The sequence below is a fragment of the Cyprinodon variegatus genome, unplaced genomic scaffold, assembly GCF_000732505.1.
Source record: "Cyprinodon variegatus isolate N-32 unplaced genomic scaffold, C_variegatus-1.0 Scaffold293, whole genome shotgun sequence".
In the NCBI taxonomy this organism is placed as follows: domain Eukaryota; kingdom Metazoa; phylum Chordata; class Actinopteri; order Cyprinodontiformes; family Cyprinodontidae; genus Cyprinodon; species Cyprinodon variegatus.
In genome coordinates this window covers 206154-223162 of record NW_015150746.1, presented here as the reverse complement: position 1 = coordinate 223162, position 17009 = coordinate 206154, and the positions used below count along the sequence as shown (strand labels likewise).

Genomic DNA, 17009 nt, shown 5'->3' with positions numbered 1-17009 from the left:
TAACTTCAAAACTTTAGATTTTTTCAGCCCCTTTTTCATTGCTGGCAGGAGGTAGAGCCTGTTTTAGGACAACTGTAAATCCTTGTGCACAGCTGATCATTACACATTTTATTTGTACTGTTTCAGAGAGTTTATTGCTTAGTTTTACCCCACATTGTTTTTCCATCATTGGTTAACAGACAAGAAGTGGGTGGGATAGAGGAGGAAGAAATGCAACATTCATCTAAACAGGTTTGGACTGAAAACTGAGGTGTCTGTTTATGGGTACTGTTGCATCAGGAGTCGTGACACACACACACACACACACACACACACACACACACACACACACACACATATATATATATATATATATATATATATATATATATATATATATATATATATTAAAATATTTAAGACAAATTCTGTTATCTATAGTAACAATGTGGAAACATAGTGCTACATAGATTTATAAGCTATACGATGTTTGAGATTTGAATTGAAGATTATATTAATGTGCTCTTGTCTGAGTAGCTTTTAGCTTAACTAACATTAATTTCTTTTTTTCTGAAAGAAGTATATGATGAATATTTTTTTTATGGTGTAAAAGGTTTTGTGAACAATTGAGACCATGAATGCAGAGGCTTACTTTATATTCTAGCACACTTTTTCACATAACCACAACCTCAATAAACCTTTTAAAGTCTATTTTCAGAATGTACATATAAAACAGCATATACAAAATACAATAAACCTAATTTCTGGGAAACTAAAAAAAAAAAAAAGACTAAATGTTTTTTTGACATTTTACCCAAAATAGCAACCAAAACAAACAAAAAACAGGAGAGTTTGTTGTTCTTTATTTGATTTGAATGCATTTGTTTGGTCTGTCTGGTCTCTGTAAATATGTGTAAAGATAAGCTTTCATCACCATGTTGTGTTTTTTTTTTTTTTAGCTTGGTCTTACAAGATTTCCCAGTATTAGTGTTCATCCATCCTCTTGCTGGGATTACCAAATATCCCTTTTCTTAACAGTCTGTGGTGTTTTAGAGCAAAGGACAGACAACAGAATTACTAAAGGAGCTGTGGTTTCCTGCAGGTCCTCTATAGCTATCATGGCCTTTGAGTTGCTTGTTTATGCTATCCTTGCTAGACCTATTGCTATAAATGGATGACCATGTTTTGGTAAGTTTGCATATACTGTTGTTCTCTCCTTCTGGAATAATAGATCATTCATTTGCTCTAAAAGAAAAAGAAAAACACAAAAGTGTTTGAAAAATAGAACCCCCTTAAAATAACATTTATAGAGAAAAATATTTGCTTAGATAAGTTCCCTCTGTTTCAGAGTATATCTTCTAATTAGCTGCTTTATTTCTGGAATAGTTTTCCTGAAATACCTTGTTAAGAATCTGCTTTGTAATAAACATATTTGTTTTACTCAAAAGTATCCATTGATGTTTTAAATTCATAGTAATGTAGTTCTCCCTGTGGAACACAGCTATAGATGGATGCATTACACGGGCAGTATAAGCTGTTATCTTCCAGGATGAGGTTTTTTTTTTTGGTTGCAGCAAAGACTGTGAGCTCTGTGTTTCACACAATTATGATGCAGGAACAAGAAAGAGAAAAAACAAATTGTCAGGATAAAACTCAGCCAGTTCTGATTCCAGAAAGTTATATTGCTGCAGCACATTTAGACCCTGCTTGTTTACGGCAGAATTATTCACTCCTTTCTTTTCTTTATTTTTCTAACATAGATTGTGCTTTTCTTTCTTCAAAACTCTATCTCTATTTCATCCTAAGGGACCTGAAGAGTCTTTGCACATGAAAGCAGGGTTCTCTGCATGTGCACCCTTACATGTACCGGTATGTCATCTTTTCTCTGGTCTTATCCTGCAGTCCTCGGCAGTGACAGCGGCCACGATGAAAAGTGCCTCCTGTTTATTTTGTCAACAAAAACAGCAAACTGATCAAACACAATCTGATCTCGTATCCTGTGATTAAACATGTTTTATAGTACATTTGAATGAACAAACTCATCTGAAGTATCAGAAAAAAACCTTTTTAATACATGAAACAATGCTAATAAATAAAGATTAACGAAGTTGTAATTTTAAAGTAAAATCCAACAAAAACAGATATAACACTGAAAAAAGTACAGTACCATAGCAGAAATTATCAAAAAAAAAAAGACAACCCTTGGACATTTATAATTTTTTTTTTTTTTTTTAGAAACTTCTGGAGGCAAACGGATATTGTATAAAAGCTTCAAACAGTCCACAGATATTTGATTCTGATTACAATTTACAAATTTATTGAAGGATAAATACAAGACAGATTTTTTTTTTTTTTTTTACTGAGGTTTTTAAATATGTCTCTCAGATAATTTTTCTTCCTCCCCCAAAACAATCGATAACACTAATGAGGATGATGAAAGCAGTCAATCGCTTCATGGGAAAATGGGAAAATATCTACAATTGTAAATCAACCTTTAATGGCATCCTCCACGGCTCTCTGCTGTTGCAGCGAGCTAAAATCAGAAGCATCTCTTCAGGTAAATATGGCTACATCGGGCGTAACGGCGCTGTCTTTCAGCCGACTCTCGTCAGTAAGGAGCAAACTTCTGTCTTTCGGGTTTTTTGATGCAGTTTGCTGAGGAGATCTTTGTGGTGTAGGCGGCAAGAGTGGTGTGAGAGGGTGCTGCGGTGACAGCCACAGTGGGTGTGGGGCTGGACAGAGTCAGAAACGGGACGGATTTCATCCCAAGAAGCCCAGAGAGCGGGACAGCACCGTATGGAGTACCCAGCATGTGAGTGGGGGTCAGCGTGCCCATGGTGGCCAGGGTTGGTGCAGGAGAGGTGGTTGGGGAGGTGGGCTGAGTGAAGGCCATGTTGAGGTCGACTGGAGAGGCCATGGAGGCTGCCTGGGCGGTGGATTTGGCCGTCTCCAAACTGTGATAGTATAAAAAGATGTGGAAACAGGACAATGAATTAAAGGATTAAACTGCTGAAGCATGCTGGGGGATTCAGTAGAAAATTACTAATGGGAATTTTCAAAATGTAAAATGCGGTCTGCAACACTTTGGTAAATCCTGTATATGTGAAGAGTTAACAGAGGAAAGTCTCTCTTTGCCTTGGATGTGATTTTGCTTTGGTCTGTTTCAAGAAAATTTGTTGCAAAACCTAAGAAATCAAGAGAGCCTTCTGAACCCCACATCTCTTAAATATGAAATAAGGTTTTTTTGTAGGTTCAACTGGGATGCTTTTAGCAGTCAGTGCCCTACAAACAGTAGATTGATCTTTTTCAATTTAAATAATAACTTCAGTGCTTTGGTCTGAATTTGGCATTATTGTAGATTCTTAGCTTTCCATTTGACTGATTTTCCGATATGCCAATTTCAGCATTCGCAACCTGCCCCTAATCAGGCTGTGGAGAATAAAAAAAATTATTAAATAGTAGCAAAGGAAACTTCAACAATCCACATACATAATATGTTACTGGCAATATTTAAACACAAACTACATGCCAGATACCTTTTAAAATAAAAATGCCACCAAAACATAAATGAACATGGACCTCCTAAAGGCCTTTAAGGATGCTTATTTCTTTCTAAAGGAATGCAAGTTCTAAATATGTCTGTGCCTTATTTGCTCAATATGAGTCTCAAGAAAACATCTAATTATGGGTCAGTAATGACAATAAAGATCTTTATTCTTCAAGATGTCTTTAATTCAAGACCCCAGGATAGCTAATGAGTTAGCAAACACTAGTGCCTAGAGACTGTGACATTGTTAGTGTACTATTGTTATCAAAAATACACAATAAGGTAATGTTTTTAAAGAGCTTACAAGGAGCACAGTGTTAATTTAAGCAGCAGGCCTGTTGCTATCAAAACAATAGCCAGTAAATATATCAACACATCTGTGATAAAGATGTTGTTTTTCTAACTCTAAAAGCAGCTCATTGCTTGTTGTAGACAAAAGGAATGAATCCTCAGACAAAGTCTTTCAGCTAATCCTTCATACTAACCCAGGTTGCTAAAATACTTGCCCCATGAAGTGCTTCATAAATAAAAAACAACTTTTCACACTGATGTAGTAACGTTTCTATGAAGTATTTATTTTAACCACACTCTCCAAAAAGGGTCTGATGCTGGGGGAGGGTTTATTACTGGTGTTGTTCAATGCACCCAAGTTTTAGAGATGTTTGTTTGATGGTTCTGTGCTCCTTAAATTCAACTAAACTACAAAAAAGCCAGAATACTGTGTCATTGTTTAATAGTCTCCAGTAAACACTTCAATGTAATAAATAACCAAACCTAAAAAAAAAAATAAAGAAAGAAAACTGAAGAGACTAAAAATTATCACCCAAGTACAGTAGGAATGCAAGAATTGATGAGACAATATTAAAGTTTTCTGAAATTTTAGGACTCCAGGAACAAAAAAAAAGTATTTAAGAGCTAACAAAAGTAGATTTTACATAAAACATCTCTTTAATAAATAGAAATAAGCTTCAGCTATTGGATTTTTAGAGAGGGGTCAATAAAAAAAGCAAATTTTAGTAATATTTTTACTTATTTAGTAAGGCTTACAGCGCTGCCAAATATTAAATCCAGTATAACACCCACTGCGTACAAATGTGTGGTTTTTTTAACACTAAAATTTTTTAAAGAGAGAAATGGAGCAAATTCCATCAGCTGTTAGCTTTAGTGTCCAGAAAAAATTACCTTTGTCTCCAAGGATCGGAAAATAATGACTGCTGTTATTTACATGGTGGGCAACGAGGGCTGATTACTACAAACCCAGCATGAAAAACTCTACCTGTATCTTTTATTCCATAAAATGTCAACACAGCAAGTTTTATTATATTACTGTGCTTTCTTGACAATTGTTTCTGCCCCCTGTTTAAGTTTATTTTTAATTTCTTTGTTGTTCTGTGTCTTTGTAGTTGTTTTCCATCAGTTTTGTATTTCTTGAGTTGCTCTCTGTTGCCCCCTTTTGCCTGTTCCTTTCCCCTTGGCTCCCTTCTAGTTAGTTCTATTCACACCTGCTCCATATCAGCTCATTAGCCCATCCTTTGTTCTGTTTCCCATATATACACCACCTTTATAGTTCATTGCTTGTTTCTTGTTGTTTGTTGCTTCCTTATTTTATGTAATTTTTGTTTTCTGGATACCATAGAAAACAATGCAGTTACAATAAAACATAGTTGCATACATTTTATTAATTAAAACACAGTTGTGGGAGATAACTGTGTATGAATGGATTGGGGGATAAAGAGAGGAATATTTAAAAACATCTCCTGTGGTCTAATAACATTAAGGGAAAGTTGATTTGCAATCAGGACAAGCAATATCTTTGGAAGATAAAAAGGGAAACATGAAGGCTTGATGAAACCATCCCTGCTATTAAGTGGGTTTTAGCATTAATTGGTAGGGACAATTTGTTTTAAGGGACAATTGCAAACTTCACAAAAACACCACAAATCATGAATAAATAAGAAGAAATAATAGAGCAACATATTTGTAAATCAGATGGGTATTTAAAGCCTCACTAGAAATCTTCAAACTTGACACAACCTGTTACTTGAAAAGGAGCTTTAGAAAGAGTCCAATAGAAAACTAGTGTGCAAAGTTGTAAGCAAAGCAGTTTATAATCTGACTCAATCTGTCAGTTAGTTTGGGGCAACATTCCTAGAAACTATTGTAAGGAGCTTATTAAAGGATCTCCAAAACACTGGACCTAAGTCATACAGTGTAAAATCCAATTCTTCCAAAACAGAAAATTTATGTCAAATTCTGAGTGTGAAAATCCTCAACTAAATGTGTTTCAAATCATTCTGGTATTTATCAAATAGAAATAAATTTGGTAATCCTAAAAGTCCTGAAATAGTAAAAGTTTAGAGGGATTTGATGCCACAGTAAGAAGAAAATAATTTAGCTTTCTTTGTCTTTCATATTTGCACAATATTAACTTTCCTTTAAAGAAAAGATTTCTATTCACAGCTATTTGTATTGGCTAAATATATGCACAAAACAATAAATCATCTTGAGTTGAATTATTCATAAAAAAAATTACACGATGTTAAACTGCAAAGACAATGCTGATGATAACAAAAGCTTTTTTTCTTCTAAATGCTTTAGTGAAATTACCAGCATTAAAAGCCCCACACAAGTTTGACTGTTGACCTTGTCAGACCAACAGATTCCTCTAACAGCAACACATTAGATGGCTTTATGAGGGTCTTACCAGGAGGTAATGAGGTACTGGGCCAGGTTAATGCTGACTGGTGTTCCTGTGATGGTGACATGGCGGTCACTTGTTCCATCCAGCTGGCTGCCAATTTTAATCTGAGCCCCTGACACCTGCCGGATCTCGTTGATCTTGGTTCCCTGACGGCCGATGATTGAGCCAATCAGCTGCAAAAGGAAGCGTTGATCAGTTTTCATAGTTGATGCTAATTCAACACTTCATAAATCAATACTGTTCAACACCTCATTTTCTGATTTTATGTCAGTTCTTCAATATCAAAGAGATCTGAGACAAAGCATTTTCACCAAGTTGATTCTGTTTATGCAATCAGTCATGACACAACACAATTTGTCTGTAAAACGTTGCATCTAAAAAAGATCTGCTGAAATTAAATTTTTTAAAAGAATGAAAGAATTTGTATGAGTTTATTTTCTTATACATTTAATTTACTTCTATTTTCGTAAAAAATACTTTAAAGTAAAGCTAATCTTCTGGCTACTTTACCCACATAGAGCTGATTAAGGTTGAGTGTATTTATAAGGTGGAATAAAAGTATGGGTCTATGTTTAAGCATACTGGTTTATGTTGAAGTCTGCCTTTTGTTCGTACACAAAAAAAAAATACTGTACACAGTAGTTATAACTAAAAACTCTGCACCGTTCTAATGCTATCTATATTAGCCTAATTTAAGTACTGAAAAAACAACAAAAACAATTTATTTCTTCTGAAGTTATTGTTGGTTTTTAGTGACATTTTTAATGGTACTGTAATTCGTTTTAATTACTTTAATGCCTTGGTTTGAACATTTATTTTTTTTGTCTTTCTGATTACACAATTTCTTCTGGTGCAAAAATTGAATCAGATGTTATGATGTAACACATACTGAGTATGCTTGAGTAGCCTTTTTACCAAATTGTTATGCTTGGATAATTGTTTGGATGACTATATTTACTCCTTGAATTTGTTACACTGAACTACTTATTTAGGATAACAGCACAAAAACCAATAGAAAATGGATCAAGAGGACAAAAAGTAGTTTAATTGTCCTTGTTGTAATTTTTGAATGAGTACAGTATCTGCTTATTTTGTAGTAACTTAAACACCGAAATTATCACAAAGTCTGCCAAAACATTCTGATCATTATTTGACAAGCAGCAGCACAAAAGAAAAAAGAAAGATTGTCTCTGAATAAATCAGAGTAATGCTTACTCTGTCTTTCAGAAATTCAGTTCTGTTTAGCTGACCTGATACAAATTCAAATATTGCAGTTACGTCGCTTCTTTTAGTTGTTTGGTCATTTATCATGAATGTCAAATGCACTTTTCTATCCTGCCAGGGTCCAGCCTAATTGCTCCTGCGTAATAACGGTAAAGGAGACGGGAGGAGGCACATTTGCCTCTCATTAATCTGGGACGCTAAAAGGTTATTGATTGCTCAGAGTGGTGACGGCTTCCCAAACAAATCACTTCCCAAACAAACACCAGCTAGATGCATCTCTGCACTAATGGAAAACATAATGGGAAAATGACTCCAATATATAACGCACATTCCCGTCGGCCTGAACACTCTCTCTGCTGGAAGCAGATGAGACAAGATGAGACATTCTATTGCATCCCCAAAACATTATTACTTTTTCCCTGCTTTAGTTACCCCCGACTGGACCTCTGGCTGCGTAGTGACGATGCATACTTAGCAGCACATGAGCTAACAGCCACACAAAAACATTGCATGGTGCCAGGGGTTTATGCAGTCAAATATACAGCATTAGCAGCAGACAGTGATGAAATGCTTGTAGTATATGGGTGTGTGGCTTCTGATGCTATTTGACCCTTGACTTTGTCTTGATGTATAAAGCATAAGCTGGTTTCAAGTTCCAGTCCTGACAAGTCAGCAGCAACGGTTTCAAAATTTGTCCGAAGGATCCGCTCGGTCTGCGTGGCTATTATTAGCCCAGCAGTACTTTCAGGTAGGGGGTGGACAGAGAGCGGCCTGGCCTAGAGAGCAGCACTACAGACAATGGACGCCACAGACCATATATAGCCGATAAAGCCTCTTCCTATCTGAGAGCAACAATTTCCATGGGCTATCAATAGCATACAGCTGTCATCAGCCTGCCTACACTGCTGTGTTGTATGACTTCAGACGGTTGACATTTCTGTATGAACCTGAAAAAAAAAAATCCAAACAGGTGAGACTTCAGATATGATGATTTCATTATAATTGAGGCTACCAGGTGCATCTGATCTACATATGGCCTATAGATTGATGAGTTCCTGCTGAAAGTACACAGGAAGAGGGATGAGGCGACAAAGGGTGCAGCATTTTTCTTCCTGCTAAATCTTCCAACTTCCGCAGAGGCGTAGCAGCACAATGCTGACTGGGTGTAAGCAGCTTCAGAGAGCATCTGTGTGTGGAAGTGTGTGTGCTCATATAAGCCTTCTTTAGGGCTTCAGTGTGCCCCCACAAAGTGGGTTTGTGCAGCCCTGAGAGGGAGGAGGGGTTTACGGTGGGCCTTGGAGGCTCAGTCACGCTCTAAGTCCTCTCTTCTGGAACAATGGCTGGAGCGCACAGCTGTCCCTGTCACATACAGCACTGGACTCCCTCAGTCCTCTGATACAGTGTGTTGTTTGCCATGTGGGGGTTTCTTTGGGAATGGGAGGTGGGAAGGGGGGCCTGTGGGTTACTTCAAATTAATTAAAGCATCAGGATATATCCTACACATTATCCTGAACAAATAACAAATGGTCTATTTCTATTTATGCACGTGCAGAAAAAAATCTGCACGTGCAGTCGATTGTTGTTTTTGTTGCTTGATCTAAATGCTACTGCTAAAAACTCAGACAAGAGTGTAAATTCATGGCCACAAAAACGAACTGACACAACTTAACCTGGGTCACATTTTGTCACATTTTAACAACAGTCTTCAATAGGATTTTACTTGAGACGCCAACACAAATATGCACACAAACGTGAGTAGAAATGAATTTATACCTCATTTTCAAATCTTTAAACAAATAATTTAAAATGTGAGATTTGGTGTGAGATAGGTTTAGAAGTCTTATTGTTAGTAAATGCAGTTCACCTGATATGATTTAATCCTAGTAGCAGTGATTAGGTGAGAGGTTTCTTAGAGAACATTCAGGGAGGACACCACAAAGACCACAAAATACAGCAGACGGATCGGGTATAAAGTTGTGGAAAATTTTAAAGCAGGGGTTTTAAAACAATTTCTCAGGTCTAAAACATCTTCCAGAGCTCTGTTGAATAAATAAAGACTACAGCACTGCTGCAAACCTACAAAAATAGTCATCTACCTTAACTAAAGGCCTATAAACAAAGAGAACATTAATCTAAGAAGGACCAGGATAAAAATACTGTAAGCACTCTGGAGAGGCTGCTGATCAAGTGGGAGAATCTGTGTGAAGAACACATATAAGCCCTACCTCCACAATGGAAGAGTAATGAGTAAAAATCGCTTGGTTTACAGAAAGCCATCTTGTTTTAAGCCAAATGTAGAGGACAGAGGAAACATGTGGAAGAAGGTTCTCTGATTAGATGCTTGCAAAATTTGTTTAAATTTGAAAGCAGAAAAAAAAAAAAATCTGAACCTCACCGTCAGCATAACTTCCCCGCAATAACATGAGGTAATGGCAGCGTTAGGCTCCAGGTAAATTTTCATTGGTCATAAACAGGAAACCATGAGAGTTTAGGAATCATGGGGGTAAAATATAAGGAACTCTTAGAAGGGAAAACATCCATATTCCACTAATCAATTGAAGAACCAATTGATTATTAAAGAATTAACTGATTAGCCAAATCAAAAGAAGAATTGACACAGCAGCTGGTAGAGATACTGTAAAAATGGGTTTTAATTTCAGGAAACTAAACAGAAATAAAACAAAAACAGCCCAAAATTTAAAATCCTTGTATCACTTTCCTATCTCTTCACAATCATTTACTAATTTGTTTTGGTCAAGCACATAAAATCTCAATAAAATGCTCTGAATTTTGTACCTATAATAATAATAATATAAAAAGAAATATCAGGGGGTATGAATAATTTTGCAAATCAGAAAGGCTTTGGTTATGAGTCAGGCTGGATCACAGATCCTATCATTTCATACACTCTGCAACATCATTCACTGTTCTGAGGAAATGTGCAGAAATATTTATCGTCCGTCTTCATTACACTTTTTACTTCTTATCGTTTTGGAAATGCAGCTGTGTAAAACTAGAGCTGACATTGCTGTCTAAAGCAGCCACACCTAACGCCAGACTGATTATTTCATTGCGATTTCTGCTCTCAGATCAGAGAGTCTGCTCATCAAACCCAGGCGGAGGCTGAGCAAGCAAAGGGGGGATGGATATTTCTCTCTCTGTTTCCTTATTGGCTGTTTTGACAGCAGACAGCTTCTAAGTAGGTCAGGAAACATGAGAGGATTTTACTGATCACTCTTGGGAGTCAGTCTAAGACACTGGCAGTGCCGTCTGAACGATAATGCAGAAAGGATCCATTTCAGCTCAAAAATCCCTTTAACCTTGGTGAAGTCCGAGGTTTGGGCGATGAAGATAATTAGAGTGTTGCCCGCATTGCTTTCATCTCTTTTGAACTCACACTGCACTATCTTCCTTGTTGCATCTCCTCACCTGCTGCAGAGCTGTGTGCATGAGAGATTAGAACTGGATATAGAAATACTGATACGGAAAAATCAAGTGGAGTTTTCTTACATCATTGGGAATAAGTAGCTCCTGAGACGTTTGAGAGTTTGAGTCCATTCCTGACGAAAGAAAATACAAACATTCAATTAGAGAATTTCTATAAACATTTGGGTCCATTAATTCACAAAGCCATATAAAATATCCCTAAAATATTGCAGAAACTATTCCAGTACAAAACTACCCAATAGTCAGAGTTAATTTCCATTTTATTTGTTTGATTTTTAACACAGAACTCAATCCTATTTCCAGAGATGGCAAAAGTACTCTCTTTCTGTACTTGAGTAAAAGTACAGATACTTGTGTTAAAAAATACTCTGGTAAAAGTGGAAGTACTGATTAAACTTCTTTACTCAAGTAAAAGTAACAAAGTACAGGCTTGTAAATTTACTTAAAGTATAAAAGTAAAAGTAGAAACCACTTTTTTCATGCCGTTGCCTACATTTTAAATGGATGTCTGCCAATAGGACTAGATCTCCGTTGTGTTCATTTTCAATCATCTCATCGTCCATACTAGTATGCTAATGCCACCAAGCTGCAATGATTTGCGGCGAATGAATACCACCGAATCTGTCGATTCATCTTGTAGTGGTGCGTCAAATGCAATGTAGATTCCCATCCAATTAGATTGAATTTGGTATTGATGACGTGAAAAATAATAACAGTAACTCCATTGAAATGATTCAAAACTAAAGTAACGTTCCAATTTTTTAAAATGTAAGGAGTAGAAAGTACAGATATTTGTGTAAAAATGTAAGGAGTAGAAAGTACAGATATTTGTGTAAAAATGTAAGGAGTAGAAGTAAAAAGTCGCCATAAAAATAAGTAGTAAAGTAAAAATATCAGAAAAATCTACTTGAGTACAGTAATGAAGTATTTGTACTTTGTTACTTCCCATCTCTGCCTATTTCTTTCATTCAACTTTTCTGAATAATAGGGCATATGACAGAGCAAAGGTGTACAATGAAGAGAAATCCTTACTAATAACACATACCAGGCATAATTGTGGAGGCAGGCTGGGCAATGGGACTTAGGCCTTGTTGCATGGACAACTGGTGCAGTTTGGCCAGCTGGGAAACAAAAAGGAGGATCTTGATTTAGAGAGACGCCGAACTACAAACTCATCTGGCTTTATAAAATGTACACATTGGACCGGTATGGTATTCTACCAAAGTGAAAACCCTGAATAAAAAATGTTTTACAGTTTCTACTAAAAATAAATAACATCATCTAATTGGGTCCAATTTAAAAAAAAGGAAAAGCATTTATTTAAGCCACTGCAGCCAAGATTCTATAATATATTAAGTATGAAACAGCTGCCACATTGTCTCCCATCCTGCTGATAATGCTAGCGTAGTGTGACATCAAGTCCTATCAACTCTCTAATCTATGGATGTGTCCTCTGATGCATTCTGAATAGTGCGTATTTATTAGCATGAGGGGTGTGTAAATCCGTGTTTAGCCCTGTCAGGATGGGGAATATTACTTTTGTTGGGATGTTCTTAGCTTGGCTTTTTTCATATTTAACCATAAACTAATGATCTCAAAATTGTTTTTTAATGTGTTATGAGAACGTTGTAATAGATGTCTGAAATTTGAATGTATATATATGTATATACATATATATATATACATATATATATATGTTACCCTGCTACAGTGTCTGATAGATCACAACTTAACGTTGGGATATTATTCTCCTTTATACTATGTGTGCTTATGCCATTAAAATTATGGCATAAGCACACAGCATAAGTTGTGGGTATACATGCATTATCTAGATCTAAGTGCCTTGCGATGACATTTGTTGTGAGTTGGCGCTATACAAATAAACTGAATTGAATTGAAAGGATTGTTGTGATAAATAAACTTTACAAATCTAAACCAAATAAGCGCTTAATATCCCCTTGTCTGTCATAGACATAGTGCTTACATCTCAGGAACATTAGTATGATATCCTCAAATTAAATTGGAGGGCCCAGTATTACCCCACTATGTGCATCAGTGATTATATAGCTTTCCAAATATTTATTTTCCTGTAAATTAAAAAGAATATTGTGAGAATGCTTCCTCAGCTAACCATGGTTTGCAGCAAAGGGGGAAAGAGAGTCAGTACTTCTACGTATTCTATACCCTCCAGATTTCTTCAAAAGTCCCAAGGAAGAAGTTAAAAAGGGATAATCTTATGATATTAATAAAGTAATACTGGGACATTTTTGACATCACAACTTTTAAAACCTCAGTATAACTTTATACCATAACCGGTCCACGCCTAAAGAAATTACAGATCTCCCAGAAGCAACCGTACCTCTGAATGTGGAATGCCATATTGATTTTGCAAAGTGTAGGCCTGAAAGAGAGCATCCTGCATTAGTGAAATTATAGCAGTAAAAACATCACATGGGCATTAGCAGCTTCCTAAAGAAAGTACATCATTGTCAATACAAGCTGCTACATAACATAAAGCAAAAAGGAAACAATTTACTACATATTCACAAAAATAGGTGGTTTTAGGAAGAATGTAGTGTACAAATACATATTGAGTGATTGATACAGAACAAATAGTTAAACTTGACCCTTAGAAATATCCTTTCTGTATATAATTAGGAGCTGTTATCATGATAGAGACCAATGGAATTGAGTTGTGTTTCTTGCAGGATTGAAAATAGAGTATTAAAATTGTATTAAGAACTGTCCTGTCTGCTGTTTTCAGTTATTTTGGACGATCTCTAAAGATCACAACAAACATTTTTATGTTGAGTCTAAATTTTAGTCCAGCAATCCTAAGTATGTGGTTGGAGAAGCGTTTTAGGGCAAGAGGTGCGCTTATCTTGAAAATGAGTGATCATTTTCATATAATGCTTTGCGTTTCTGCTTAAGCGTGAAGTTTACTGCCATCCAAAAATAAGAAAGAGGGATTTTTTTTTCATACACAATAAATGTCACTTAAATTGTAACCTTAGACGCTGCCCTTAAATATGGAAAAAAGATTTTTTTTTAAAATCTTATCAAGACTTATTTTATAAAAGAATTTAGTAGACTGCACTGACATCAGTTGCTAGGATGTGTAATCAACGCAAAGACGAGTCTAGAAAAAAATGCATGTTATTTCCCCCATGTTTTACAGACATAACCCCAATGCTTAAAACTACAATAATCTTTATCATCTGCTTCCATAAATACATATTATAATGAAGGAAAATGTTGTATTTATTGGATTATGTATCAGCTGATACCACATCAGGGGTTTGGACGGAATGAGATTATTGGCTGTTTTTAGGATTACAGATATAATGAATTTATGATGTAACTAAACACCAACAGTTCCATCTCACAAAAGCCTGAAATGCTTCACTGATCACTGCATAATGTTTCTATTTACCATGTCCAGTAATCTGTATATTCTACAACTCTCACTTTTTAAGAAAATCAAGCTTTTGTTTTAGATTATACTCCTTTAATCTGCCTAGATATGATCTGCCATGCATTTTTTAATAATTATAATTTCATTGCTATTTACAAGTGAAGGACGCTGCATTCTTTTAAGATTGAGATAATGATTTAATATGGCTGTAACAGAACTGTAAGAGCACCGAAAATGTTTGGTGTGAGCTATTCGATTCAGCATGCATGTGTATGAAAGCAATTCAAAATTTTTTTTTTAGCTTTACACATATAGAGCATGAATGTAAGGACCTACAGTGTGGAACTCACTTTACAAATCAGCACACAAGCGCCAATAGCAAAAAATCCTGACATTAGCTGCTGACCTAAGGCTTGTATTTTATTAAAATATATAACTTAACATTAATATCAATATACAAAAACCCCTAAAATCCTCAGAAAGACTGCCAAAAAAGTCCACAAACAGAATTGTACAAACCAATGACCTTTTTGCCGTGTCTATAAAATATATGTATATGTATATATATCTATAAAATATAAATTCCTTCAATTTACCATTTTATAAATATTTGCTTTAAAAACAAAACATATCAGTTACAACAAACATGAAGCGTCAGGTCTGTGGTAAACAGTGTAATCATGGACTGTAAAATACATTAAAATAAAAGAAATGTTGATATTAACTTATTTAACATTAACTTAATTATCTAATATCACAAGCAATGCTTTGACATTGTCAGGGTTCCTGTGTGTGTCTTTGAGAGCGAGTGATGCATCGGTTCCAGAGAGGATCTTGGAGAACCTGGGTAGTCTACGCAGGTGGAGCTCATCAGTCTCATCAGAAAACTGGGCTTTAAAGGGCAGCACAGCCTTCACTTAGTGCTGGTTTCTTGTTAATGTTTAGTTTCATCCTTGTCTCTTGTTTTCCATGTATTTCTTCCTGAAGCTCATTGGATTTTTTTCTGATTTTTGCCTCAGTTGTCTGCAATTCCTTTTTATAATCAGCAAAACTCATCCCCGATTCTCATCTCCGTATTTGGTTCATCAAAGTCTCCACCCAACCTGACAGACATATGTTTAATTAATTTAGGTTTTATATAAAAAATGAATACGGTCTCAATTAAAACATTTATTATTTGCCTCTCAATTTACACTCTTTTTGCTTCTGTTATAGAAAGAAAGCTATTAGGGGAAAAAAATGTAGAAAAATTTAGTCTTGAAAAAGTTTATTTTCAGGTTCCTTTAACATTACCTTAAAAGCTTAGTAAGATCGTTGAAAGGTTTTGTGTAAATTATATCAAAACAAAACCCATAGAAGTAAACCAAAGAACATCAGAATAGTTTTATCAAAAAGAGTGGCTGTTCAAGTGACAGTCAGATAAAGCTGCACTAAATAAAGCCAAGGACAGCAGCTGAATTAAATGGTAGAAGTGAAGCTAAAAAAAAAAGTGAATTTACTATGTGTCATCATCTTCGACAATCTAACAATACTGAGGAGAGCTCCTTAGAAACCCATTTGTTCTGCGGGAACAAAATGTTGCTAAATGTTTCACAAATAAAATAATAATAAAAAAAAAAAAGCAGAACCACTTTTAATCAAAGAGAGAACTTTAAAAACAATTAGTTCTCCAAGATTAACTGAGCTTCCATATATACACCAACCTTTATTTTCTCTCTCAAATCTCCGACCAACGGTTTTCAGTTCAAAAATAGGAAGGTTGGAAAACATTTTATCCAAAGGTGTTGCCATAGTGCTTTGTAACAGTTGTAATGGAAAGCATTAACTCATTTCGTCTAAGAATAAAGTGAATCTCTGAATATATAAATAGACTGATCTCATGTTAATATTACACAACTAATTTACACAGTTAAATGTATTATTGCATCAATGTAAAAAGAGAGTGCAATTTTTAAAAGACTTTTGTCAGTAATCTTTTGTAACTTTTGACACTTTTACTATTTAACCTTGTTTTCATAGTGGTGTGATTTTTACTTTTATTTTACATTTAATGCTTTTTAACTGTGCAACTATCAGTAAAGAAAAATACTATCCTCAGTTTTCTTTGATTCTTACTTTGTATTAACTTTCAGAGATTACTTCTTAGGGTTGCATTACAGTGACATTACATTTTAAGCTCAATTAATGAAAAACTGTAGAGTTTTTCACCCTTTTTAGAATGTTGTTCCTAGGAATGCACACATCTCCTAATAAAATGTGATTCAGAGTATCAGAAAATAATAATTGTAGCCTTAATATTAAGAAACACCCCAACAGCTGAAAAGTCAAAGGTGGTTCTATGGATCCTTCTATCCATCTAAATAATTAAGGGGGTGTCTTTATATCCCTCCCTCATTACAGTTATGGCCTACCAGACTGCACTTAGCTTAACTCAATTTTGTCTGACGCCAGCAGTCTGGCTTCTATTACCAGTCCATTCTATATGGTCATAAATGGGAAAGAAGAGCTCATCCTTGCACTGAATTTGGGCATCAGAACTGTGTCTAAATCTGGAAGAATGAAACTATATAAATTGATGAAATAATGTTGAATTTACAAAACATAACATATGTTTTGAATGTTCTGAATGTTTGTATCCTCAGTTAGTGGCTGCCCTTTATTATGATATTATAGCACTACCTTTTTTTGCTGTGAGG

General features: G+C 35.3%; 1 protein-coding gene across 2 annotated transcripts in view; it reads right to left on the bottom strand.

Moving 5' to 3' along the window:
- Positions 1-2160: 2160 nt before the first annotated feature.
- Positions 2161-17009, bottom strand: part of LOC107090405 (poly(rC)-binding protein 4-like) — a 51941-nt gene continuing 37092 nt past the window's right edge. The window contains exons 10-14 of one of the 2 annotated variants that reach the window (XM_015383768.1): positions 13258-13299; positions 11944-12019; positions 10962-11011; positions 6231-6400; positions 2161-2933 (exon numbers count right to left, since the gene is read on the bottom strand). In XM_015383768.1, the coding sequence (XP_015239254.1) occupies positions 2588-2933; positions 6231-6400; positions 10962-11011; positions 11944-12019; positions 13258-13299 (684 nt within the window). In that variant the 3' untranslated portion in view covers positions 2161-2587. The remainder of the gene's footprint in view (positions 2934-6230; positions 6401-10961; positions 11012-11943; positions 12020-13257; positions 13300-17009) is intronic. The other variant, XM_015383769.1, reaches the window with a different exon arrangement.